The sequence below is a fragment of the Vigna unguiculata genome, chromosome 9, assembly GCF_037176805.1.
Source record: "Vigna unguiculata cultivar grain cowpea cultivar isolate G323 ecotype 2 chromosome 9, ASM3717680v1, whole genome shotgun sequence".
Taxonomy (NCBI): domain Eukaryota; kingdom Viridiplantae; phylum Streptophyta; class Magnoliopsida; order Fabales; family Fabaceae; genus Vigna; species Vigna unguiculata.
Window position 1 is genome coordinate 38,977,566 of NC_140800.1, and position 27,777 is coordinate 39,005,342.

At 32.5% G+C, this 27,777-nt stretch overlaps 4 protein-coding genes across 5 annotated transcripts; 1 reads left to right on the forward strand and 3 right to left on the reverse strand.

The window, feature by feature from the left end:
• Window positions 1-1,945: 1,945 nt before the first annotated feature.
• On the reverse strand, window positions 1,946-9,680 carry LOC114196268 (uncharacterized). Of its 2 annotated transcripts, none has more exons than XM_085667057.1 (6): window positions 9,516-9,680; window positions 5,706-5,785; window positions 5,224-5,359; window positions 3,449-3,586; window positions 3,236-3,357; window positions 1,946-2,310 (listed from the first exon to the last, which is right to left on the reverse strand). In XM_085667057.1, exons 2-6 carry the CDS (start codon window positions 5,747-5,749, stop codon window positions 2,151-2,153), a joined length of 600 nt encoding a protein of 199 aa, XP_085523183.1. In that variant the 5' UTR covers window positions 5,750-5,785; window positions 9,516-9,680; the 3' UTR covers window positions 1,946-2,150. The 2 variants fall into 2 exon arrangements, with proteins under 2 accessions (XP_085523183.1, XP_027942659.1); XM_028086858.2 differs by lacking the exon at window positions 9,516-9,680 and adding an exon at window positions 5,894-6,074.
• LOC114164371 (Pentatricopeptide repeat (PPR-like) superfamily protein) lies at window positions 6,575-8,781 on the forward strand. The gene has a single exon (XM_028049020.2). It carries the CDS (start codon window positions 6,770-6,772, stop codon window positions 8,567-8,569), a length of 1,800 nt encoding a protein of 599 aa, XP_027904821.1. The 5' UTR covers window positions 6,575-6,769; the 3' UTR covers window positions 8,570-8,781.
• Window positions 9,681-14,810: 5,130 nt separating the features above from the next.
• On the reverse strand, window positions 14,811-19,506 carry LOC114164446 (oligopeptide transporter 2-like). The gene is made up of 6 exons (XM_028049121.2): window positions 18,734-19,506; window positions 18,530-18,627; window positions 16,198-16,761; window positions 15,863-16,115; window positions 15,600-15,782; window positions 14,811-15,515 (listed from the first exon to the last, which is right to left on the reverse strand). The coding sequence occupies exons 1-6, from the start codon at window positions 19,232-19,234 to the stop codon at window positions 14,904-14,906; spliced, it is 2,211 nt and encodes a 736-aa protein (XP_027904922.1). The 5' UTR covers window positions 19,235-19,506; the 3' UTR covers window positions 14,811-14,903.
• Window positions 19,507-21,718: 2,212 nt separating this feature from the next.
• Window positions 21,719-27,360, reverse strand: LOC114163062 (CBL-interacting serine/threonine-protein kinase 8-like). Its single transcript, XM_028047124.2, has 14 exons — window positions 26,641-27,360; window positions 26,484-26,546; window positions 26,037-26,108; window positions 25,824-25,931; window positions 25,670-25,744; window positions 25,519-25,572; window positions 25,271-25,396; window positions 24,732-24,821; window positions 23,871-23,993; window positions 23,022-23,141; window positions 22,684-22,800; window positions 22,449-22,505; window positions 22,291-22,365; window positions 21,719-22,204 (listed from the first exon to the last, which is right to left on the reverse strand). The coding sequence occupies exons 1-14, from the start codon at window positions 26,797-26,799 to the stop codon at window positions 22,103-22,105; spliced, it is 1,341 nt and encodes a 446-aa protein (XP_027902925.1). The 5' UTR covers window positions 26,800-27,360; the 3' UTR covers window positions 21,719-22,102.
• Between the last annotated feature and the right edge of the window lie 417 nt (window positions 27,361-27,777).

Genomic DNA, 27,777 nt, shown 5'->3' on the forward strand with positions numbered 1-27,777 from the left:
ACTTAAAATGCTCACAGAAAGGAGAGAAGGGAAGGGAAATGTAAACAAATATTTCATGAACTCGAGTAAAAGAGAATTTCAAAATTTTATTTGAAAACCTCTAACTCATATAAAAAGGATTAATAGAATTCAATAGTTGGTAGGTAATTGATTTTCTTTAATTATATTGACAAGAATTTGATTCCCTAATTATACATTACAAGAATTTTCAAAAATAAAATTTACTTTAATGATCTCTACATACGGGGACATTAATTGACAGAAGAAAAAAAAAATGAATGAAAAACGGTAAGCACGTGTGGATACAGGATGGAACATTCCTTGCTTTTATATCTAGATATACCCGTACCCTTCATAAGGAAGATCAATAAGATCGCTGGCTGAATAGTCCATCAGAATCCTTGTATCATCCAAGGAGGAGGTTGGATAACAAGTTCTCCTTATTATATATTATTATATATGATAATTGTATTATTTTTATATTAAATGAAGATATGAAAGTTGAATATTATAAAAAATAGGAATATGAGGATAAATTCTGTTAGTATCGGTGGGTAATAGATATTCATACATAACAAATATTTTAATATATATTTATAATCGAGTATGGGTATTCGGATTTGCATATATCTATTATCTGCCAAAATTTAAAATATTTTTTTGTTCTTGTTATGTTATAATATATTAAGTAGTTGCATTCTAAGATAACAAATATTTTAATATCCATTAAATGAATCGATTGTAATATCATATTATCCGTACTTATATATTCTCGTGAAAAAAATTAAAATGATGTTTTTATTCCTGTGTTAATGATATATTAAGCAGCAGATATATGAATTTGGAGTGTTCACGGGTCTTAATCACAATCTTTTAAACTCGTGTTAGGGTTGCACACATTTTCATAATCCCATTATCCTCACTTTTATTCAACATGCAGCATGAGTGAGTGAAGTAGATGATTTTGAGTTTTTGTTTTCGGTAATAGGATGACAAATAAGCATGATAAGTAAGTATATTATCCAAAATCCTTGTAAACTTTAGTTTGGTTGTATTTTATTTTATTCAAAAATATTTTAATTTTAAAGTAATTTTAGTGTTTAAATATTCAAAATTAAATTTTCGTGTATTTTAAAATTTCAGCATGTATCTAGCATGTACCTATGGGTCGAAAATAATCTAGAAGTTTTTTCATGTGAGTATCCCATAGATGAACGGAACAGATGTGGCTTAGTTCTTTTCATTTGAGTAGGCATTATCAATGTGTTATTATTTTTGAAGACTCATAAATTCATAAATTTATTGTTTTGATATTCTGTGTTTAAAATGGTGTCGATATATGGTATGGTTGGACACAAATTTACCCATCACGTAGTGCACCTGGGTGTCATCAACCAAACTCTTCATTCTGTCTCAATAAATACTCGCATCTACATCATTCTAGTGTAAAAGGCTTCATGGTGATGGAACAGATTAATTTATTCTCCCAGGCATAGTTTTGTTTTGAAGCAAGCACTGACAAACATATAGGTTGAAAAACTCGTTTTATTTGGTGACAAAGAATAACAAAAAATTAAGTGTAACGATTAGGTATAAATTTGTCTATTTATCTGAACTTTTAAATTCATCTATCATTTTACGAGATTCTTTTTCCTTTAATGGACAGGAAAATTTTGAATTGAGTAATCCCTGTTAAAAAAATGCATTTCAAAAATCAGGGGTTCTCTTTATCAGGACAAAAATGCATTTCAAAAACTGCTAAATACTCACCTTCATCTGCATACGTTATTATTTATCAAAAACTTGCTTAATATTACCTAAAATTTATTATAGTAATTTAAGTGCTAACGCAGAATCACAAATCCCAACAAAATATCCCCAAATTTTATCAAAAAACCATATTTCAGTTCCTAGATAACAGACGAATAACAAAGAAATGGCAATATTGGTAATGAATGACTCATTTATCTCTTGCTACTTGGCAGTTTTCACTATGAAATAGAATAACACAATAATAATTCAATGACAATGCCAATCTGTTTTATCCGCAGGTGAAGGATATCCCATAGTTATCTCATTCGACCTTCTGTTGTATGCAAATAAATTATACAGATCAAGCAAATTTACAGTAACATGTATTCTCTCCGCTGTTATTGCACATTGCTGAGATCTGTCTTTCTCTGGAAAAAAATAGACCCGAGTATAACAGCAATACCGGTGATGGCTATTGTGAAAAAAACACGCTTTCTTGGGAAATCATTCTGCGGCCTTCTTCGAGGACCATCGTCTCTTTCAACTGGCCTCACGTACCTTCACAAGAAAATTAAAAGTAAATATTCAATCACGAAAAATAAGTTAAGACACACCTATTCTAATAAGTTAAGACATTTTTAGAAATAAAAATATATACATGTAAATTAATTAAACAATCGTTTTAGTGCTATGAAGATACTCTTGACATCAGTTTGGTCTTCCAAGATAAAATGAATCAGTCCTCTTAAGATTTAATGTGAACATCAGAATAATTCTAACTTGATGTCATATGTAACTTGAAAAAAGGACCACTTTATGACATATCTTAAAATAGTTTTATGAAGCAAGCCAATTGGAAGGAATTTCTTCTAAGGGGAATAAAAACAAACCAAGCCGAAGAATACCTTAAACAATCAAATAACTTTAGAAAAACAGGAGATATCTCTCAGATGATAATTCATTATTCAAAATTTCATGGAACTTGCCTGTGGTTAACAGTAAGTGAATTGTTATTTTACCATCTACACTTAATATATGACATGCCTGCGATTCTCATACCATCTACATTCTAATCATTGTTATAAATTTTTTAATGGCGATTCTTTGCCACTCTCCTGCAGAATGTACAATTCAGCACTAAAAAAATTATAAAAATTTATGAAGCAACCATAAATATTCATGCTACTAATAGGGTAATTACACCGTCTACAGCTAACAGGAACCATGCATCTTAGAAAGAGAGCACAAAAATGTATTTAAGACTTGCACAGGTTGAGAAAAAATTCTAAGAAAAAAATCCATCCCAAACTCTCGTGACATCTATAAGCTGCATCAAGAAATAATCTTTGGCAAATGTATTTTTGTGGAAAATAACACTTTTTTTTTCCTCCCAAAACTCTGAAGGAGCTATTGATTCAAGCTGTTTCAATACAAAATAATCTAATTGAAATGCCTACTACAATCAAATGATACCATTTCCTACCTTGAAGGCCCTGAAGAATTTTCTTGAATTCTATTGCAACTATCTTCATGGTTGTATCTTTCACGCAGTCTAACATACTTGTTACAAAGGTGACAAAGTTCTGTTCGATTCCCGCATACTTCCTGAATGTTTAAAAATCAAACTGAAATTAGTACCTGAGTTTATTGATTGATGTAGACTTCTCAAATACAAAAAGTCCTTTACAAACAGTACCTGATGCTCAGCCAGATCAATGGCTGGCAAAGGAAATTCACAGAACTCACAGGTGACCATCCTTCTAGGACAATTTTCATCTCTATGGATATCTAAAATATCACGTTCCATAGTTTCACTGCACAGCGAACAGGCAACCTGCACAAATTTACGATTTTCTCATGAATAACCATTGCAAAAGTGAATTTTAAATCTGATTTCATGAACAGTGTTATAATGTGCTAAGCAGCCTTTGGGAGAAGGGGAAGGAAGGAGCAACAGCAAGGAACTGATGGGCATGTAGCCAGCCAGCTTCCTTTGTCGTATGGAGTTGACACTCCAAGTTTCTACACTCTATGATATGACCGGACCTTCATATCACATACTGGACATAGTAAAACTAGGACTAGTTCAAAAAAAAAATTGCACCTGTTACTGCATCCCCGTTCCATTCTTGATTGCTAAAAAATTAAAGCCAACTGAGTATGTGAAAGTTGAAAGAGCTGCTTAATTAAGTAATATCTATTATCAAAGTACCGAAAAATCCTTTAAGAAAGTAAACCCTCACCAACCAATATATATTCCCTCCTAAGAACCATTATCTTTTTCTATTTTTTTATGAAAGCACTATTAATATAGAACCAACACTCCATTGATAGGTCCCACATATAAGAACTAAAGCAACAATTATCAGAAGCCATGCTAAGAAAGATATCAACCAAACCAACTCCAACCCATCCATAAAAATTGATGTATATCCAATCCATCTATTATTTTGTTTTCTAATTTTAATGCATCTATGGGATTATAACTCTGCCGTTCTCATTTTTCACAATTCAGGATCCAAAAATTACTATTTGTAACTTAAAAATTACAGAGACAGTTGAGTAATCATTTTTGTTGAAGTTTAAATTGACTTGTATTTTTATTAGGTTGTTTTCAAATTTATATTTAGTAAATGTTCAGTTCAATGTTGTCATTTTCAGTTGGAAAGCATGGGAGAAAATTGAGGGGAAAAAGAAAATGGAAACTATTTTCTCAAAGCTACAGCATAACTGTTGACAAACTCATGAGATGACCCAAAAATTTATACTTTTATTAATATGAACATTTGAAAACCAGAAATCATAAAGTAGCTATTTAATTAAATTTTAAATACTTTTTTGTTATAGTTATTGATTTGAACATTCTTTTGTAACGAGGTTTCAAAAACAAAGCTGACGGAATATATAAATGAACTACATATATGGAAAACAAGATGCAAATGATAAAATTCTAACATAAGGACCCATCATAAGGTAACTTTTAGAGATAGATAGGGGGTAACAAGAGCAAGAAGGTTGACAATGTTTATTGAGTTTCAGTTTTTGGAGCTCGCAGATTCAATTAGTCCCAAATATCTGCAGAGATATGGTTACAGCTAGTGAAGGCGTTGAGTGACTCATAGGACAATCTCAAGATTAAGTTACGCAGTTCTCTCAGTGACTCGGTTGAAGAAGCTGGCGTCTAATATATCCTAGTTAGACCAATTACCACTATTAATCGAAAAGATCTACAAAATCCAACTCATAAGATCTAAAGTCATAACTTGATGAGTTTGATTGAATGATACATGAACCGGGGGGATCATTTTCCACTAGTAACTAAAATTGTCAACCAATTGTCATGAGACATCAATTTAGACCCTTAATAAACTCAAAACATTTTGTATTTATTCTCTGATTTTCTTTATCTTCAAATACAGAACTTCTCAACTTATATGTTTATCAAGCAAAAGAAGACAAAAGTTTCCATACCGGGGCATGCGTGTTCAAATAATGCTCCTCGGCAAGTGTTTTCGGAACCATATCGCAACAGATTTTGCATCTTTCAAGGTTCCGAGAGCAATGAGCATAATGCAAATCAATATTTGCAGAAGGGATAGCCCGATCACTAAAAAAACAAAGAAAAACATACCGAGAAAGAATAATGATCAAAGCTCCGGAGGATAAATCATAAACACGTGATTTAGGAATTCGATATGAACAAAGCATCACCCTAAATGGCAAAAAGAAAATAAAAAATCACATCATCTTGGCTTTCATCGCCCTGAAGCAGTTCTGAGTCAAATGCGATACGAGTAATACCCACGAAACAAATAAGGCCAATTATCCACAATTTCAAGCTTAGAACTGTCAGGGGAGTAAATCACTGAACCTAGTTCCTCATTTTAACAAATATCAAATAATTGATCATTTCATCGTAAACCATATTCATAAATTGGGAGGGAAGTCTTTACCAGTGAGTGCATATACTAGTGGCCTGATCGGACACCGTTGCCATGTCGTAGAAACAAGCAACCTCGTTCTAGGACCAGATCTTAACGAAAGAATTAAAAAAGGAAAGACATTTAATAAGTATAAGAAATAAGAAAACAAAAATAGAAACCAAATTAAATTAAAAATATATATGAGGGAGAGAGATTACAAAAGTAGAGATTCGGAATAGGGCGTAAGGAAGAGGAGGGTTAGGTTATAATTAAGGAAAATTTGGGCAAAATAAACAAAATGGAGAATTGCTCTTGTTGAACCACTCTTATTTGAGGAGACTTTTCGGAACCATCGGCCATTAAAATAGATGACTGAGAAAGTAGCTACCATTTACCTTACGCGCCATTAAGACAAGGGAACCATCAACAACCTACCCTTTTCATCTTATTGGGCCGTATGGGCTTGTTGGTCTTTACAATTTAAATGAGCCTTTTGCTTTATGCATTCGTCATTACTAAATACAGCACCACACAAATAAATAATAAGCTTACACGTCTCGTCGCCACTGCAGAGAAAGAACACCACGTAGAAAGAAATTGTTACTTGATTTTTTTTTCTTACTTTTCTGTTTTACATTTTTTTATTACTAACTATAATTATTGCATTTTTTTTCTTAGTTTTGGTTCTACCAAATTCTTATTTTCTTTTAACCTCAATATTTATTGACATTCTTTAAATTAATAGTTATTTAATTTTTCAAAAGATATAAAATATGCAAAGTGCAGAAAAAGGATGCAAATAGTAATCTGATGGGCATGCGATGAAGAGGTCGTAAAAAATGAAAGCCCAATCCAGCCCATTTACTGTGACGACAAAAGCATAAATCTGCGTTTTGTAAGAACGAGAACAACAAATAGAGGATAAGTACCCTCGTTTTCTCGTCCCTGCAAACCCCCCCTAACATATCAGCCACCGTGCCTTCTCACCATTGCCGTGGAACCTCTCAACTTAAGAGGTAAACAAAAACCAATTCTCATTTTTTACCTATCACTACAGTTTCAGTGGCAACGCTTTTGCAAGTGTAGAGAAAACAATGGATTTAGTGGTACCGGAACAGTTTTGTTCATTTCACCGCTTCCATGTGATAAGAGCTAGGGTTTCGGATAACACCGTTTCGCGACCATTTATTCTATCTGCTGATACTGGTAGTCACTTTACAAAATTGAAAGTCACTAGGTCTAGAAAGCGTTCAGACAGTCGCGTTTTCGCTGCTTCAAAATCCGAAACCTCTGGTTTGAACGGTAGACTGCAACAAATTGTGAGCACCTCAAACGGGGACTTGAATGGCATAGCTATGGAATCTTCGGCCAGCGGGGTGAACGGTTCCCGGAACTTTGAGGAGTTTGCGAGCAACATTCATCTGCGGAAGTTGGTTAGAAACGGGGAATTGGAGGAAGGGCTTAAGTTTCTGGAGCGCATGATTTACCAGGGGGATATCCCTGATGTCATTGCTTGCACCAGCTTAATTCGCGGGTTTTGCAAGGGTGGACGGACTAAGAAAGCAACGAGAGTGATGGAGATTTTGGAGAATTCGGGTGCTGTTCCTGATGTCATAACTTACAATGTTTTGATTGGTGGTTATTGCAAATCAGGAGATATAGATAAAGCCCTGCAGGTTTTGGAAAGAATGAGTGTTGCTCCGGATGTTGTTACATATAACACCATTTTGCGTAGTTTGTGTAGCAGTGGGAAATTGAAGGAGGCAATGGAGGTTCTCGACAGGCAGCTGCAGAGGGAGTGTTATCCTGATGTGATTACTTACACGATTTTGATTGAAGCGACTTGTAATGAAAGTGGCGTTGGTCAGGCGATGAAGCTGTTGGATGAGATGAGGAAGAAAGGATGCAAGCCTGATGTGGTCACATACAATGTTCTTATCAACGGTATTTGCAAGGAGGGTCGGTTGGATGAGGCTATAAAGTTTTTGAATAACATGCCTTCATATGGTTGTCCACCGAATGTGATAACTCATAACATTATTCTGCGTAGCATGTGTAGCACTGGGAGATGGATGGATGCTGAGAGGCTGTTAGCTGACATGCTGAGGAAGGGTTGTGCCCCTAGTGTTGTTACTTTCAATATCTTGATTAACTTCTTGTGCCGGAAACGGTTACTGGGAAGAGCTATTGATGTCTTGGAGAAAATGCCAAAGCATGGTTGTGTGCCAAATTCCTTGAGTTACAATCCATTGCTTCATGGGTTTTGTCAAGAGAAAAAGATGGATAGAGCAATTGAGTATTTGGAATTAATGGTGTCAAGGGGTTGTTACCCGGATATAGTGACCTATAACACTTTGCTTACAGCACTATGCAAGGACGGGAAGGTGGATGCTGCAATTGAAATACTGAATCAACTGAGTAGCAAGGGATGCTCTCCTGTCTTAGTTACTTATAATACAGTTATTGATGGTCTTGCAAAGGTGGGAAAAACAGAGTCTGCTGTGGAACTCTTAGAAGAGATGCGCAGAAAGGGTCTTAAACCTGATATAATTACGTACTCTTCACTGCTTCGTGGACTTGGCCGTGAAGGAAAGGTTGATAAGGCTATCAAAATTTTCCGTGACATGGAAGGATTAAATATTAAGCCCAATGCTATCACTTACAATTCTATTATGTTCGGACTTTGTAAGGCTCAGCAAACTAGTCGTGCTATTGATTTTCTGGCTTATATGGTAGAGCAAGGATGCAGACCTACCGAAGTCACATATACCATTCTTATAGAAGGCATTGCTGATGAAGGATTAGCTGAGGAAGCTTTGGAGTTGTTGAATGTGTTGTCCTCCAGAGGATTTGTGAAGAAAAGTTCTGCTGAACAGGTAGCAGTCAAGATGTAGAATAAAATGCATTTTTACCTTGTAAACTTAGATGGCTAAGTAACATTTTTGTGCACATAGATTTTGTCAAACCCCTCATGTAAGTTACTTGTTCTGGATTTTGGATTTTCATTTTGAGGAGGGAGAGGGGCTGGCGAAATGCGTGTCAATTTTGTTAGCAGGTCATTGTAATTCAGTCCAGACATATTTAATTCTAATTTATATTATTTATATACTGCTTGGTAGTTAATATAGGCTAATATTGTTTCCCCATCCTGCTACAGCATCCATGGTGACAGTTTTTTAATCTCATCATGCAAGATATTTAACTAGAATGGTAATTCCTTGGCTGCAGATTGTGATATGATTGATTTAAAGATCAATTTGTACGTCTTATTTTTCTTAGAGCAATTTCTTTTTCAGCATATGGGTACGAGTATAGTCGATTGCAAAATGAAGAAATGTGCTTTATCAATGGGTCTGAGTTTCATCAGTGTATTAATATTACCAAATTGATACAAGCCAACATAATTGGTGCCTTAATATTTCATGAAATGAAAATGGACCAGAATTAATAGAAAATGTAGACAGACTTGGTTATTTTTCTTCTTGCTGTACTGAATGATACGAGAGAAATACCAGTGACAGGGAGGCTATTTGCATGGTATTTTTACAATTATTGTAGCTCTTTGATTAACACAAGGCCACTAGAGGCTTTTCCTACATGCTGGTGTGACTTTCTCATGGTATTGGTTGATTGATTCATCGATTATCGATGGTCCCTCAAAAGTAAAGACAATTCAAACAATTTCAGGTGTGCTTCTTTCTCCCCGTTCTTAATCCTTTCTGACATTGTCCATGATTTATTTACTGTTCCTTTGTTACCTGCCCTCCCTTTGAGGGACTTATATTGCTCACACACGCAGATACAAAATATATCAAGTACCCATCAAAGTTTTCACCGTACCTTTTGAAGGAGGCTTCTGAAGAGTGTGAACTCCTTGAAGCTGGCTCTTTCTCTGAAGTCACTCCAAGCCAGTCTAAACCATGCACCAATGGTGTGTGTATAACATGTTTCTCTTTACCTGCAGATATTATTAGTACAGTTGCATTCAGTGTATTTCCTTGGATTGGAGCAGATTCTTTTTTTGATCTTTCATGTGTCATGTACCACTTATAATATTACACTTACGAAATGGGTGGGAGCAAGGTTGCCACTCTCACCATTAATTTGCACATTATTGTGCCAGCTGTTGCTTTTCACTGTGGCAAAATCAAACATGACAACCCCGTTATGGTTTTTTGTTTTCTTGGGAAACTCCAGTTATAATTTGGTGATATTTTTGCAATTATTTTCGACAAAAAAAAAATGCTATTTTACACATAAAGCCACAGCCAGTCACTGTATATCAAGTGATTGGAAAGGATATGCCATGGATGAAGATTACCTGCAGTTGGAAGGAGAAAGAATATTCAATCTCTATCCTTAATTTTGTTTTTCAATTCTTATAAAATAGACCACTGATATTGCCATGCCCTTTATTGATAATGTTTTAATATTCTTTCCAATGCATTTTCTTTGACAATGATGCATATCAGAAACATATCTTTTTTGCAGAAAAGAGCAAACAAAACAAAAGAAGAATAAAACACAGACTAATGTCTAACAAAGACAAAAGAAGAATACCGCGTGGTGCAGAACAATCAAACTCCACACAGGTGGCTCTGTAATACTCAAACTCTTCAGCTGACTTTTCCTTCCTTGGCAAGAACATCGAGTCCAAATTCTGTCTGTGTTGGATTTTTTGGTAGGTATTATTATCTGTTGAGTAAACAAAATTAAAAATACACTATATATTAAAAAAAATTTATCTGCTTTAAAATATCAAAATTAGTGTCTATTAATAGTATTAGTAAGCACATTAGAAAACAACATAAAAAAAAAAAAAAACATTAAAGAAAATTCAAATTCAAGAAAATCAGAACAAAAATTCCTTCCTCAATGTTCCACAACAACCTCAATGGTGTTTTACAATCCATTTCTGTCCGAAAAAGATAAAGTTTATTCAATCAAGCTTATAGAATATATAGAAGAAAAAAAACTGCATTACCCTTTTGTAATATTAATTGAATTAACTATCGGTGAAATAATTTTTCTAATAGCAATTAAATTAATTAGGATAAAAATTACAAATGTGAATAATAGTTAATTAATTACTATTGAAAAAAGTTCTTATCCTTTCTTTAATTTCAATTAAACAAAATTCTATCATAACATTTATTATCATCTACGGAAACCTAGTAAATTTTATAAAATTATATAAATTTCAGACCCTAGAATCTGTGAGTAAGTTTTCAATAAACATTAAACAAACTGATAGACGCATGTTAGTATTTTCTTTTTTTTTTTAAGTCCTGTTAACTTGTTTGCAGGACTAGAAATGAATTGAACAAATCCACTAGACTCGATAAAACATTATTTAATTTGAAGTTTAACATGATGCGGTATAAGATCCTAATTATTTTACATGTTTTTGTTTGTTCATTTATTTATTTTTGTAAAATTGGAAATTAATTAAAAAATAATTATTTGAATTTAATAATATAAAATATATACGAGTGTGTGGAGTTTATTCATGACCAATTAAAGTGAAACTATACATGATTCAAGTTTTTTTTACTACATTATACATGATTCAAAACATAACAAAGTTTATCTCATCTACTTAACCAATTTAATTTTTAACTCGTGTTGGAATTATTTGATTTCTGAACAAGTATGAATTGAGTTTTGAAGTATCTTTGATTTTATATCAACCCTACCTGCTTGAATGGTTATACATTTGTAAAAATAGATTGTGTAGAGATAGAATCTATCAATAGTAATTTATGATGCACTGAAACTTTAATTTGGATCACGTCTTCTTGTTGATAATTCTAGGATATTTTTTCGATATTTAGTAATAAATTATCTAATATATAAAGCAGTAGTACTTTTATGAAGATAAAAATTTATAATTTTTTATGTTAATAACTTTAATACATATCATTTTAATTTAGATTTATACAATAACAATTATATATTTATCACATTTTTAAGAATTATTGTATATTTTTTAACATGCATATATTACGACCGTATTCTATAATTTTTGAAATAAACATATCAAATTCGTGTCGTATCTGATACACGTATGATATTTGTGTATCATAAATAATAATTATTGTTTTCTTTTTCAAATTTGATGTCAATATTTAAAAACGTTTACTAAATTAAAAATAACACATCAACAAGAAAAATAATTAATTATGACAAGAAATGTTATTATTTGTAAGAAAAATCCTTGTTAGATGCATTTTTTCTTTCTCTATATAATGTTTTGTTTGGTTGGGTATATAGAGTTAAGGAAAAGGAAAAACATGGTGAGATTTGATTCTTCCATTGTTTTACACCATCCAACATTTTACTTTTCATCTGAGGGGAGAGATGATTTGATTACCTATGAAACAACTAATATACTGAAAAGAAACTTGAACATTCATCATTCAAATCCTACATAATTTTACCAAACACATCACATCTAACCAAAAAAGTTAAAAGTGAATGTCATGAATCAAGAAGTTATCGTCTTCTTCCACTTTTTGTCAGTAAAAAGACTCTCATCTAAAGAACCAAGAATCAGATCTTGGGTGGGCTTTCCTTGACATATATATTATATCATGAAATTATCTTATTTTTAACCGAACAAGACGTTCAACCGAAATAAGTAAAAAGTTATACATAAAAGTTAAAGATGAAAGACACTTTCTAATCCTTATAAGTCGACCCATTAAGCTCATATATTGATAAGCATTGTGCTAAGTTCCATTTAAACAGTGGTGTGACTAATTCTTTTCACTTTATCTTTATGATGATTAGGTAGAAAGAAAACTTAAAAACACACTGTGATGGGAATTATGATTCTCCACTAAATTACCGACCTAGGGCTACTGAACGTTTTGATTAGACAAAAAGAAAGTCATAGGTTCCATGAATTATATTGTTCTTTTCTACTTTCAGATAAATGAGGAAATGGTCCTCCACTCTCGATTTTACTAGGAGAATAAAAATCTAAATGCACCACTGCCATTCTCATATTCTCTTCATATCAGCACACAGTCAATATAAAAAGGACAAAACTAGATTCTTCGACTATCTATTACAAACACAAAAAGATATTTTTTTTCTTAAATTATTATCATTATTCTCTACCACACACTTAAAATCCTTACCAAATAAAATTCCAGAACAAGATAATAGCACCCCACAAGTCAGAAACACCGGAAGCTTGAAGTTTGGTTGAATGAATGAAGCAACCTGGAAGTGATGGAGAAAAGTTCGTGTTCCAGAAGCAAATCAAATGGGGGGTGGCTTTCATGCTGGGGGTGTCTTAAAATGAAGCTTCCATGGACGAAGAAAACAAGCTCTTATAAACCAGTTGGTGGTTTTAAGTATGACCCTTTAAGCTATGCTCAGAACTTTGACGATGGATTGTTGGAGGACGACGAAGAATCGTTGCAGCGTGGATTTTCTGCTAGATATGCAGCACCTTCCTCACATAAATTGCTCAAGCAATGATAATTAAGGTTCTAAAAGTTAAGGTCAGAGCTAATATACATATACATATATATGTACAATCATTTATCATGTCTGATGCAGCAAATAGAACAGATATCAATAACTCATCTGCACTGCACATGTGTTGTTATCAGTTTGTATTCAACACTATAATAGAGATTGTTGGTTACAGGAAGTTCATATCTTCAAGCTGTTCTTGTGAATTTAACTAGTGTTGGCGATATTTACTGAAGTTATAAAATAGAAAAGATATAACATATTTTAATATTACTTTGTTCAAATATTAAAATAACAGCAATCGAATTTAAACACTTATTTATATCTTAAAACTTTATTTATTTATTTATTTTTATTTCAAAAACTAATATAATAGTACTTTACACTTGGATAATCTGTTTTATACATTTAAGTTTGCAGTTAGGTAAACAATTCCTAACTTTGATGCTGGTTGACTACCCTCTGTATTCCTCTGTTCCAGCATAATCTTTTCTTTTCTTTTTTATATCAACAAAAAACAATTAAATATAAAATAGAATGTTTGGATACTTTAACCCTTTTACAAAAGTGTTCAAAAGATCATTCATACACGGCATCATACTCAACAATAGCAAAATCAATTAGAGTTAAACAAAACTCACAACTAATAAACATAATTTTTCAATTATATAAAACAGTTTGCAACATCGATTGATAGTGAATGTTTTCACCAACAAAAGTTTTTTCCTTTGATTTCAGAAAATATTTTAATTATATATATAAGAATGTGGTACAAAATTATTAGCTACCTCTGATTGATCTTGAACTGCGATAATTAACATCTTACTGTGTATGACTGATATCGTAATTTATAGCCTGAATTTAGTATATGATTTGCACTTACACAGTCTCTCTTCAACCCATGAACTAATTGAGCCAATTAAGATCATGTAATATATTGATTCATTTAAATGTTATTTGGCTCAATTTATGTTATAGAGATGAGCTTCGTGGATTGTTGGTGTAACCTATACTAACAATGTTTTTTCTATACAAATTAAATTAATTTGAGTTTCTTTTTTTAAAATTGAAATGAATTGAAAATGAAAAAAATTATAAAAATAAAAGAATTAAGAAGGAGAGCACAATTCACAAATTTTTGGGATTCAAACGATATTTACTTTATCATAATTCTCCGCATAATTAATCGAATATTTATTTTATCATAATTTTCTATAGAATTAACTAAATTAATTATTTAATTGAGTCAAACAAAGGTAATTAAATCAAATATAAATACAAATCAAATCAAAATTTAATTAATTCTTAATTTGATTTATTAAATTGGAATTATAAATTAATATTAAAAAACGTGAGTTTAACAATAATTTGGAAAATCTTTTCTGAAGTTTCTCTGTTGTTAAATGTGGGCTGAGAGATGCGTGTGCGAGAAAAATTGAGTGTATACTTCATATCAGAATGTATTCTATTTACAGGTAAAGGTAGACAATAAAAAAATTCAAAAATAAGTTAATCGACAGAATATATGTTATTTGATTTAATATTTGTCTATGTATGTTACTTATCATATTCAATGGAATTCTTCGTGCATATTATGATGTGATATTTTAAGAATACTTAATTATATTTACTAATTAAGAATGTAATTAAAGTTGTATTTATAGAGAAATATTAATCCATGAATATACATTTGCTCCCTCATCATCATCTTAACCAACAACTATAACATGTAATTAGAAATCAAAAGACAGGACAGCCTTCAGCAATTACACCTTTTGCCGTTGGACATTGAGCAAGGGGACAGTGCTCATCAGTTCCCCACCACTGAATGCCTTTACCCTCCATCGTAACTGCAAAGTATATAAGAACAGTCATGAAAGCCAATCCCGCGTCCAAAGCTGCAGCTAGCACATAATTATACCGCTGCCACCAATTCTTCCTATATTTGAACACAAAATAGTTAAAGATTGTGCCAACAACAATCCACGAATTGAAGTTCACTGTGCTAGCTGGTGGCATGTTTGCAGTTGCTCCAAGAAGTACAGGAAGATGAATTAAGGATATCCAATGTTGTTTCGGAAACACTTTCTGCACTGCCCATATAACAACTGGTCCCACTGCTCCTATTAAGAAGAACCAATTCAGGTTTTGGTATTTCCCTAGAGTACCGAAAATCCTCTTTGGACCAACCAGACCCCAGATCACAGACGCATCAAAGAAAACATGATCACCCGGGCACGTCCATGGACTGTTTTCGGGAAGTAAATCTTGTTTGCATATATTCTTTATTGAACCTAGCAGCCACCAGGCCACACCAACATCCACGCTTCCTGATATCAGAGTCCCTATAACCTATGAATACAAAGTGTATAATCTCTCAAGACACGCTTTATTTTTCTCACTACAAACCAATACGCGTAACTCAACATATCATACCTGAACGATGAACATTGACCGAGGCGGAATCTTCATATAATGTCCTAGTTTGAAATCAGATAGAAAGGAAACGGCCTGTGACATACTTATGTAACCATATGTCTTAAAACAAACGTTTGCTATTGGTTCTCCCGGTAAAATCACACCCATGATGTACTCAGTAATGATATTCAATCCTGGACTCTGAAAATTAAAGGGTAAAGAATATAATAAAAACAATATATATGAAGGTTAATAATAGTAGCAATTTCTTGAATATATACCTGATTTGTGGTGGCTGTAATGATGCTAATGGGGAGAGTAAAAGTAAGTGCAAGACCAGCTGCAAAGATGAGACCCCACCATGGCATTTGTACCTGATCTTTCATGACAGTACACAGTATAAGTGCCAGTACAAAGGAAACTAAAAGCGTCACATGAAACCACCAATTAGGTATCGGCTTGTATTTCTTCATCAGTCTTGTGTGGATGTCTTCCTTTCCAGATCGTGAAGATCGGAATTGTTCGTATATCTCCCTGTTTAACCCGACAACATTAATTTAGTTCTGAAAATACACAAATAAAAATGAGTAGTGCTTTCAGAGTAATAATTACCTACCTTCCGTTGAATATGGCCACATGAGTGAGGGATGCGGCAATGGCAGCAAAACCAAGGCCATAACTGATAGCAAAGAACACACTCAAGTTGACCAGACCTTGTTTCTCGTATGCTTGCATGTCTATCTCAAACTTTTGATTGACAATAGCCGTAACATTATAGTCGTCACCGTGAGCAGTGAATAGACTAGAAGAGTATATAGGAAAGTTCTTGGCACTGTAAAGATTAAGTCCCCAGTATGAAATGGGTATGATGAGGTAGATCAATAAAATGTAACCCGCTAAGACGTTTGCTATAGCAAAGAAAGGAGTGACAAGGGGATTGCCAAGGAATGAAGCAATGGTGGTCCAGTCAAGAGAGAAAGAACCCACACCAAGTCCATTCTTGCCGGAACCAACCTGATGAGCAGTAACTGAACGTGGAAATATCCAGCACACCCACGAAATAATTGACAGCGTCGGAAATAGGTATCCAGGGACCACGTACCACGCGAAGCTGCAAGTAAGTGCGATGATAAAAAACTTCTCTTTTGACATGCGCTTCCGTTCTTTTTCATGCAGAGCTCTGCCAAATGTTCACATTCAAGAGGGGAAGAGTTTCATCGTTAAAACTAAAATAACTAAGGAAAATTATGTTTTGACATTTTATATGCTTGTTTTTATTTTACATAAATGCATATAAAAGTATATCACATTTTGGTCTCAAAATACATTTTTCAAAAGAGAAATGTTATTTCAATAATATAATAATTACATATGCATGTACCTTTGGTTCTATATAACAACTTTTGATAATGTAATAATTGTACTATTGTTAATATATATGTTCCAATAATTTATAGCGCATTTGCAACGACTGTTTGTAAGTTTCTTAAGTTGGAGTACTATTAAAGAAAAAAAATCTAGTTGAAGGTTACTTAAGTATTTTTGACTATAAGAATGTATTTCAGGTTTATCAACAAAAAATAAATAAATAAATAAATTAAGTAGATTTTTTAAAAAAAAATTATGCAGTACCTACAAATTTAAGACAAATAAGAATACCTCATAAATATTTTTAATATAAAATTTGGTCTCCTGATTTTAATTGTTAAAATAAAATTATATATTTTTAAGAAACATTAAAATCAAATTTTTCAATAAAACTCTAATTTTCTTTTCTTTTCAAATATATGTCACTAAAAAACTATTTAGAAATGTAAAATTGTTCATTCGAAATAGAAGAATGATAATAATTGGGTAAATAAGCTAAATGATATCTAATTAAAAAAAAGGAAAAAGACTAAAATGGAAAAAAAAAAATTAAAAATTTATTTTTAAGGGAATTCAAATGATTTTTTTTATTCTTCTACTAAAAAATTCAAAAAAAAAAGTTTCTAAATTTTAGAAAACATTAAAGTATACCATAAAAATATTCTCAAAATAATCACATTTTTCCATTAATTGAATCCCAATCACTCTATTTTTCTGTAATTCAACCTCACCCACCATTCATCAAATTCTTTTATATTCGAATCCTTTAAATCAAACTGTGTCAAACTTATCTTAAATAAAACAGGAATTTGATGGTTTATGCAAATAAAAACAATGAAATGACTTAACTATATTTAATTATAGAGTAACAAGATAATTGAGATACCAAAACCACACGTTACTTAAAAAATAAATATAAAAGCATAATCTACACGCTTTACGTAGAAATAGAAAGGAAAAAAAAAATTAGTTGGTCATCAAATATGGGAATCATGTTTAAAATCATATGAACACGTTTCGTTAAATTTAAATTGTGTGACCATCTTTATATGTATAAAAGATGATGTGAAACTTGGCGTATTTTCTTCAATATTCTATATTTTTTTTTTTTGAAATATTAATTAAATAGGGTATAGACTTCGGTATTTGGTAAAGACGGTAAAGATGCGTAATAAGTTAAAGAATAGCAGACAAGATTTTAATATAGTCCAGTAATAAGAATTTGCTCTTAATGTTATGCCCAACGGAAGAAAGATTCTTCTATTTAACATCAAATGTAAGCTATATGAGGCACGATACTAAAAATATAATTGAAAATAATAAGCTATATATAATCAATGTAATTAAAACTACGCGAATAGTTTGCCGTTGATTTATTTCACTTAAATAAAGCCAATAATGAATATAGTAAAAAAAATTAAATATTAATTCTTACTGTTACTAAAAGTATTCATAACATTTAACTGATAAAGAAGCGGAAATTGTAATATTAAAATAATAGAATTGGTAAAATAAAATTGTGAAGGTAAATGGATGAAAAAAAAAAGTGAAAATTATGGGGAAGAAGACGATTAGTTTACCTGAAGAGAGAGACTTGGACCAGAGTACCGGGCCACCACATCTCTGCGGGCTCCACCACGTACTTCTTCATTATCCCCGCCCATCCATACCCTAACACCTGCGTTCATCACCATAGCTAATTCTTCACTGTTCAACCAATAACGCAATTCGTTTCAATCTTCAAACTACTCTAACTCACTCAGCTCTCACACGTTTAACATTACCTGTGTGGTCAACACCAGGAGCCAACTCGCCAAGAAGGTAATCTTCCTGCCATAAAACGCGCGTATTATATCCACAATGCCAACAGCGTAAGCCGAACCGCTTCCAAAAGCGGCACCGGCATTCGCGAATATCGATATCAGCACGTGCTCCTTTGTGTTGAAGGGGCCAGGGTTCAGTGAAAATTCCCTCCCTCTTATCTGAACTTCCCTTCTCGGGAGAACCTTCGCCATGAACCGCCCGATTGGAAGCGTCGCCACCTGAACCGAGATCATCGTCACCGTGAGCGGCTGGCTACGGTAGCCGAAAAATGTGTTCAAGAACGAGAGCAATATCACCGCCATGATCCCCAGGAACCACATGCGGAACGTCCAGACCGGCTCGTTCGGATTGTCTTCGTTCGACACCACCATCCGAACCTCCTCTATCGGCGAAACGTCATCGTCGCCTTTTGCGTCTTTCGGACTCTCCGCCCGCTCGCGTTCTATCTCGACGGTGGCCATACTGATAAAAGCACGCGCCGCCCTCTGTGTCGCTCACTGGTGAAAAAATTGATCGGAACAAAGTTTAAAACGGGAAGATCCTTACTCGTATTACTGCCGCTGCATTTGAACCACCAACAGATTTGGTTTTTGCTCGAACAGACTTTGCTATTGGAGTTTCTAATGAGGATTTATATCCACATCATTGGTTAATGGTGCAAACAAGTAATGGCGGGTTAAGGATTTATCTTTCTCGTACCCCTGAGACTTTGTCTTTACTTTCTATTCAGTATTAATCCTTTCCCTCTTCTTCTTTATTTCATGCACTATTTCTTTCTTTAAATTGACTCAATTGGACTTAAATTTATAATTTTTATATTTTCTTTCATTGGTGACTGAACTTTTGGTTTGTTCATTTTTTTTTAAATGTTAATTAATCTAAAATCAATTATTCATTAATTTCTTTATGAATAATATTAAAAGATTACTTTTGTGTAGCAAATAAGTGTTTCTTGCATTTAATGAAAATATCAACTGTTTTAAGAAAATAATTTTAATTAATTTTATTTATTAAAATTTAATTGATCATATTCCTAATATTAAAATTTTCAATATTGTAGTATTTTTAAACTACATAAGACTAATTTTAGTCACAAAAAGTATTAATGAGCGATTTACAAAATAAAAATTTATTAGTTATTAAATTAATTAATATTATGAATAAAATTATAATTGATTTTTAAAATTTAACCACCAGGTCTTACTTGTTAAAAGAAACTGTCACTGAACATTTAGTTACCAAAGTTTTTGTTACTATAAAAATTAGTTTTTAAATTATACTCTAATTAATTAATGATCAATTTAATGACCAATTATAAATTTTTATTCACAATAATAATTATTTTAATAATCAATAACTTTTTTATTATTTTATAAATTAATAATAAATGATTAACAAAACATTTGATTATTAAAATTAATTATTAATGAAACATTTCTTTTTAGTGTTAAAAGTTTGGAAGTCATCCTTATTAAGCAATTAGTATATAAAGAGAAAGAGAAAAATCATAATATGTATTGTTTTAGGAACTCAAATACTCTAATTAAATTTGATAAAAATAGTTCACACACACAAAGAGTAATTAAATAATAATAATAATAATAATATTTAAAAATCATATTTTATAACTAGGAACAAAATAGATATCCATGTTTCTGAAACACTTGTATTTTGAATAACTTTTTGTACTCACTTGTTGAGTTTTTTTGGAAACTAAAAGGTTCACGTCGTAAAAATAACATCACTTTAATCTATAACAATATATAAAGGGGATTCCCCTTTTTGTGTCCACTTTTTAAAATACCGATTTTACCCTTTAAATATAACAATTTTTTAAATTTTTTAAAATTGACCGTTACTTTTACAAAAATTTTATAAAATCAGATGTCTCTACTTCTTCTTTATTTATTAATGGTTATTCTTTTATCTGTTCTGATATATTTCACTTTATTTTTAATAAATATAATTCTAATATATATATATATATATATTAACTTAATAACATTATCATATTATCACCTACTAATATAATATCACGTATATTTAAAAAATATATACACACAGGCGCGATAGCGCCTGTGTTACGCTAGTAATATAATAATGCGTATTCGAATTTTATATTAGAAATAAAATAATATAACTAAAATATCATTATTTTAAGTTATGGATGTTTTTTTTTACAAATGTTAAAATATCAGCACCCCGTCTTTTATACATCTTATTCAAACACAATTCCTAATTTATTAATTTGAGTTTTTTTTCTTAATTTTCGATGCAAACTAAAACGTTATGAGTATCAAATTATTTTTTAACTTGAAAATTTATATAATTAAATGTCAAATTTAAGCTGACAAAATCATGAAATTTCGTGTCAACATTTATTATATATTGAGCGTAATTGGTATTCATGAGAAAGGATAAATATTTAATTTTAACATGACAATGACTTATTATAATACAATACAATGGTTTTTTTAATAACAAAAAATAATTAAGTTCTCACTATTGTCTAAACAAATTTAGATCCATTTTTTCTAACACTGCATTATTAACGAGGTAAATCATTACGGTTGGTTGGGATACACGAAGATAAAATACAAATAAGAAAAACAAAAAATGGTTCAAACCAAGACTAATATTTTCTTTTCTTTTGTTCTCTCTACAATTAATATATATTTTTTCTCTTGTTTGAACAATTTCTGGAGGCATGTTTTGTTCCTTCAGAATTAGGATAATGACAAGGACCAGAATTATTTGTAATCTCAACTCCTCCTTTTGGTCTGACCTATATTTTTGAAACAGTGTTTGCGACAAATGGAATTTTCAACATCATCATATTTTTTAAATATAAATACGATAAATTAGTTTATATATTTAAATTTTATTAAAATATAATGTTTTTTTAAAATATTCAAATATCATAAATTTAAGAAAAACATAACAAGTAAACCGTAATTGAGACACATTTTCACATTAACTAACTTTTGACAATAACAAAATAATAATGATAATAAGAATAACATGTTGAGACTTTGGAGTTACTAATCTCGTTAAAAAAAAAAAAAAAAAACCTCATTGGAAAGTCGAGACAGGAGAAATCGACTTTCGTAGTACATTTGGTGAAAGAAATAAGCTTTCGATGTGGTATTTGCAGAATTTGTCAAAAAGAAAAAACAGTATTAGTGTAAAAAAAAAAAAAAAAAACTAGGCAAACCGTATTTATAAAACCTTGACATGCTGGGCTTCAATTTTGTCTTTCACATTGTTTTGCTTTTTTTTTTTTTTTTCCTTTTTTGTTTCAACCAAGTGACGTATCAGGAGTGATGAATCTATCGCCTTTTGCTTTTGGTCTTGGAGATCCTTGATTTAGTTGCTTCATGAGGGGGTTTCCAGATTATATCCTCAAGATTGCTACAAAAGTTCTTATAAAACTGCAACAATATGGAGTGCATCTTTCGTCATAAATCAAAAGTAAAAGCAATCGAGATGGGTAAAACTTAGGTTTTCAAAAACATACCTTGAGGTATTCACCAGTATCTCCAGCTGCTTTCTGAATGTCCACCATGTAAAATGTGGGAGCCACTTCAAAAATCTTGGACCAGATAAATAAGAATTATTGTTTTAGCCATAATGTCATGGAGCAGTCGAAATTCTGGGAGAGGGATAGAAACTTACTTCCATGATGACCGAGAAATAGGATGTTTTGTTTGCTGAAACACCCTCTACCCTCATCTGAAAATTTATACAAATATCACTTCAGATGATGACCAACTTTGTCTTATGTAAAAAATGACATCAGATGATAAACATTTGAAAGTTGTATGTGAATGGAGAAAATTATGATGCAAAAGAAACCAGAGTAACAAAAGCAGTGAAAGCAAGTAAATTAAACATGTAACTGCAAATAGACCTTGTAGTTGCGGATATGTGTCTTATATCCCATTGATTGTGCCACGACTTCCATACTAGATAAAACCACCTTTGCTGGCTTTTGAGTGACAAAGCGGGTTTGGTACTTGACAGAGTCCTGCGAAGATATTCGAGTGACAAATCACATATCTTAACGCTAATCACGGAAAATATTTAAGAAAATTAGACCTTTAAATGACAGAACATTGTAAGTGAGTGTCATCATATATTTTATATCACAAGGACCCTTGTAACATGGGATATGGGACTGTTATTTGACCATTTAGATATGATTACTGATTGAGCCACATCGCAACACACAATGTAACAATTAAATACCTGTCCACGATCAAAGATCGTTCCAAGATTTAAGCCTTGAGACAGAATTATCAAGTCAAATGCATTAAGCATTAAGGGACCCATGTCCTCGTTATCACATTGTTGATCAGCCCTCTGTTCCTGCAGCAACAAAATAATCAGTAAGCAGCAAAACATGGAAGATAATTAGTAGACGAATGCCACAGGAGATAACAAGTTGGCCTCTTTAACTGAAGAGAAGGGACACCAACTGTATAAAATGACAACTCAATTTGCATTATGTTCAACTTCCTTCAACTCAATTATACCAGTGATGAAATGGTTTTTCCAGGAATAAGATAATTCAAAATATCTTTACTAATATTATTATTGTTTATGGTTCTTTGGTATGCTTGTTTATCAAATGGAATTGTGGAGTGACGTATAATAGGAACCACAAATGCGTTTTTGGCAAAAGTTACTCGCCTGATAAACAATCCTAGAGTGCTACTCCGTCTCATGTTTTAAATATTCTCCAAATAAAAGGAAATATCAAGTTCTTTACACTTATCAAAAGCAATATGAGAATATATCCATATACCGAGTATAACCAAAACTCGGATAAGATTATCCTATTCTAATTTAGAATGAATAATCCAGAAAAGAATAAAGTCCCCTCCCTAATAATGATAACAAATACTTCAAAGTCAAAAATCCTAATTTTAAAATTAAAACCCTAAAACAGTGTGTCCAATCTATCTCAGATTCATTCTAACAAGATGAATTTGAATAGGTAGACTGGAAAATGGGGACAGATTAGCTCAAACAGCAGATTTTTTTTACACACATATAGTTGATAAACAAGCGCGCCCACACACAGATTTAACATACCTCGGCTTCATCAAAAGCAGCATTTATATCATCAAGATTTACATCTTCATACTCAAGAAGACTGACAGGAACATAGCTCCTTTGAAACCATTCATCATTTCTTATCTGTTCAATGGTTATACGCTGCAAATGTGCATGCAATCAGGGGAAGTAAATTAGTCAGAAAGAATGACGATCGAGAAGTAATATTTAAATCTATAAAAAAACTAGTATTAGTACATTACACATGAACAAAAATGAGGTCCAATACATATAATGGAAAAAATCCTTGAGCTTCAAATATAATTTGAGCTAGTTAAATTCTTCATCCATAAATGTGGAGTCAGTATTGAAAACAATGATCAAGAACTACAGGATGAAGCAACGCTTTAATTCAAGTTTAGCAGTATGAAATACTGAAATACCGAACATATGTGCTCCACAGGTACAATATAGGTGCAATAATAACTATCAACATTTTATAAGTAATTCAGGTGTGAAGGATAATTTTCCGTAAGTTTCATTAATATTTGTCATACCACATCAAAAGAATGTGCTATATTATCTTATTTTATTAATCTTGATAGAGAAATAAAACCATTAACGGGCTCAGTATAAAAAATCAAGTATTTAGGGATGTTGGTATCTGCACTCCCATTTTCCAAATCAAATTTAATTTCAGCACAAAGCAAATTGGCTATGCATGTCCAGCCTAAAGGGCTCCTTCTGTGGGGGACACTTAAGTTTTTTAAATACCTTTATATTACAACAGATCATCAAAAGACCCAACTCATTTTCTGATTCTATGGCCACAGAGCATTAATTTTAAATTGGCTTAGAAAGGTTGTACTTCAACTCCCGTTGTGTAATGCAAATACTTACGGTTTCAGGATTTGGGTCCAAAATTCTATTTATCAACATTTTTGCTCCCACAGGAAACCATGGAGGGCACGAAAATTCTGCTCTCTCAATCTGAAAGAAAGAAACAAAAAAATAACAATGAAAAATTATCATCTTTAATAACAATCCAAATTCCACTTTGATGAAAACAATCTAGACTAGCAACACAACCCTCAGATAATGCAATATTTCTTGAGCCTTTCTACACATAATAGAAGAGTGCTAACACAAGAACTCGTAGCTTTCAGAACAACAGCCTGCACCTATTGAGAGATGCAAGAGACTACTGATGAAAACTTCCATTTCCAATTCTGTCATTCCGAGTCAATTTGCTACTTTGGACACTCTTTCACAAAAAATAGATAAATTTTGACCCCATAACAGCAAATTGTTAACTACTTATTATCATGTCAAATGGCTCATAAATAATAATTGATGTATTTCTATATATGCAAGATAAATAGTTTTATTTGCAATACAGTATATCATAGAGAAACTATTTGTCATGCTTAAATTCATGCCTTACTATATAAGGTGGTTAGATCAAGCTCATCAAAGGGAAGATATCCAGCCAGTAGGACATAGAGGATAACCCCACAGGACCAAACATCTGCCACAGCACCGTTGTAACCCTTATGACTGAGTACCTAAGTCCACAAAGTCAAAAGAAAAATTGAAGATATCAGCATTAGAATAGTCAGTATTTTTCATTTGACATAAACTGCATCACTGAAATTTAGCTAAATGACAAACCAGACTTGTATTTTACCTCAGGAGCTACATAGTTTGGAGTCCCACAAGTAGTTCGAAGGATACTCACTCCCTGTGAGAATGTTCAACAAGTTAGAGGCCCTTTGGTATCGTTGTATCTTACATGAATCAAAGTCATATATAAAAAGCTACTTTTGCAACAAACTCACCTGTTCAGGCAATGCACTCAAACCAAAATCGGAAATCTTTATATTTCCCAGAGAATCAAGTAAGAGATTTTCAGGCTGCACAAGGCAAAGAAGAAAATTAGAAGAAGTCATGAGAAGATAACAGACAAATTTTCATATCTCACTCAATGCAAACCTTTAAATCTCTGTGATAAACACCCTTACTGTGGCAATAATCTACACCATCAATAAGCTGTTGAAAATATCTTCTAGAATCACCTTCACTAAGACGACCATGGTGTATCTGCACAATTATATTATTCATCATGAACATCGCTAATATCTTGAATGGTGACTAATAAACCTACAATAAAACCTACAATAAAAGGGTTCATCTTGAGATACTCACAATTTTATCGAACAATTCACCACCCGTGATGAACTCCAGTATGATGTAAATCTTAGTACGGCTAGCAAGAACCTGAAGAAAAGCATATTTTTACAGCAAAACAAAGTACTTGAGAATGGCGACAAAACAAGAAAAACATCAACAATGGCTTATCAGAGAAAATATTGAGTCAGCATGTCTATTCTCTTAGAAAAGCTCTCATTAACGAAGTAAGTAAGATTCTCAAAATATACTTCCACAACTGTTCTCCCACTCCAATTTCCAAACGATAACAAATAAAACATAAATCTGTGACTCAGGTTTTCCTTTCACTTGCTCGAAAATACTGCTGAAACCTTAATTGACACCATATTCCAAAATCCAATCATGATTCGAAATTGGATGACAACTTTCAAAAGAACCCAAACCGACCCTTAATTACAAAAACAGAAAGGAATTATCACATGCCTCGTAGAGGCGAACAACATAAGGATGCCTAACTAGCTTCATAATGGAAATCTCCCTCTTGATCTGCACAATAATAGAAACAAACCAATAATGAAACATTTTTTCAACGAAAGGAAAGTTAAGCTTATAAGGAAAGTTAATTAATTGAGAGTGCAACCTGGTCGACCATCTTGTGCTTGATGATGGTGCTGCGGTCGAGCACCTTCATGGCCACGCTCTCTCCAGTTTCTGTGTTCTGAGCGAATTTCACCTTCGCAAAAGTTCCCTCCCCAATCGTCCTCCCAATCTCATACTTCCCCACTTTCCTCAGCACCATCTCTCTCTCTCTCTCTCTCTCACTGCACCAATCTCAGCTTCTGCATTGCACACTCATCCAACCCCAAAAGCGTTTCACGAATCAAACGTTAATCACAAGCTTCGCACTTTTCCAATTTTTAACTTAATATTTATTACTTTATTAAGTTCCTTCTTAGCAAGAAATTAGAAAAACTGAAAGAGACCAACTTCACTCTTTGAAATTAACCAAAAAGAAAATAGAAACGGAAAGAGAGTATGACAGCTATGAAGGAAGGTTGATTGGTTGGTTGGTCATAAAAAGGGAAGTCGTTTGGGGAAATCGGAAAAAGGAGAAAAGAAAATTAGTGTGTAGAAAAGGAAAATGAAGGAAGGAAATTTGAAAAGAAGTGAAAAAAAGTTTGAATTTTTATTTTATTTGCTTGTGGGGATATATTGGAGACGGAGAAAGCATGGTGGACTTGTGACAAAGCGGTGAGTAAGCAAGAGGGTGAGAGCGGTTGATTGTGTGTGGGGCGGACGATGGAAAATGAAAGAATCGACGAATGAAGGGATTTTGGGAGACAGTTCCCGTAGATACGGGTGTAGGTGATTACCTCACCTCGTCCAATTATTAAGAGCAGTAACCGGCACTAAACCTAGTTTTTCGGCTTGTTCATACGGTTCATCTTTTCTTTGCAAGTCACGTCACGCACGCACTCAAATTGGAATTGCAATTTGATTTGGAAACTTGCAGTTACGGGGGCAAATCGGTCAGTTCCGTTATATTTGATCCGGTCCGCCGTAGTTTGTCGGAAAATGGTTAGGTGGGGCCGGTTCGCCACAGCAAATAAGTTGAATATCACAACCCGTCATTTTTAAGACCGAGTCGGTGGCTTGGGTTCTCACTTTCTTTTTAATTTTTAATTCCTTTTTTTTTTTTAATTTTTGTTTAAAATTTTTTTTCTATATAAATTTGGTTATATAATATAAAAAATATTTTTTTTAATTATTTTTAATT

Excerpts from the sequence above, each read along its gene's own strand:
- LOC114196268 (XM_085667057.1), bottom strand. The coding sequence starts at position 5,749 with ATGGCAACGGTGTCCGATCAGGCCACTAGTATATGCACTCACTG. Across the intron at positions 3,587-5,223 it reads ATTTGAACACGCATGCCCCG|GTTGCCTGTTCGCTGTGCAG; the intron begins GTATGGAAACTT and ends AAATTTGTGCAG. Across the intron at positions 2,311-3,235 it reads AATTCTTCAGGGCCTTCAAG|GTACGTGAGGCCAGTTGAAA; the intron begins GTAGGAAATGGT and ends TTTCTTGTGAAG.
- LOC114164446 (XM_028049121.2), bottom strand. The coding sequence starts at position 19,234 with ATGGCCACCGTCGAGATAGAACGCGAGCGGGCGGAGAGTCCGAAAGAC. Across the intron at positions 18,628-18,733 it reads TCCTGGTGTTGACCACACAG|GTGTTAGGGTATGGATGGGC; the intron begins GTAATGTTAAAC and ends TGATGAACGCAG. Across the intron at positions 16,762-18,529 it reads GTCCAAGTCTCTCTCTTCAG|AGCTCTGCATGAAAAAGAAC; the intron begins GTAAACTAATCG and ends AACATTTGGCAG.
- LOC114163062 (XM_028047124.2), bottom strand. The coding sequence starts at position 26,799 with ATGGTGCTGAGGAAAGTGGGGAAGTATGAGATTGGGAGGACGATTGGG. Across the intron at positions 24,822-25,270 it reads TAACCACCTTATATAGTAAG|ATTGAGAGAGCAGAATTTTC; the intron begins GCATGAATTTAA and ends TCTTTCTTTCAG. Across the intron at positions 23,994-24,731 it reads TGGACCCAAATCCTGAAACC|CGTATAACCATTGAACAGAT; the intron begins GTAAGTATTTGC and ends GCACATTTGCAG.
- LOC114164371 (XM_028049020.2), top strand. The coding sequence starts at position 6,770 with ATGGATTTAGTGGTACCGGAACAGTTTTGTTCATTTCACCGCTTCCAT.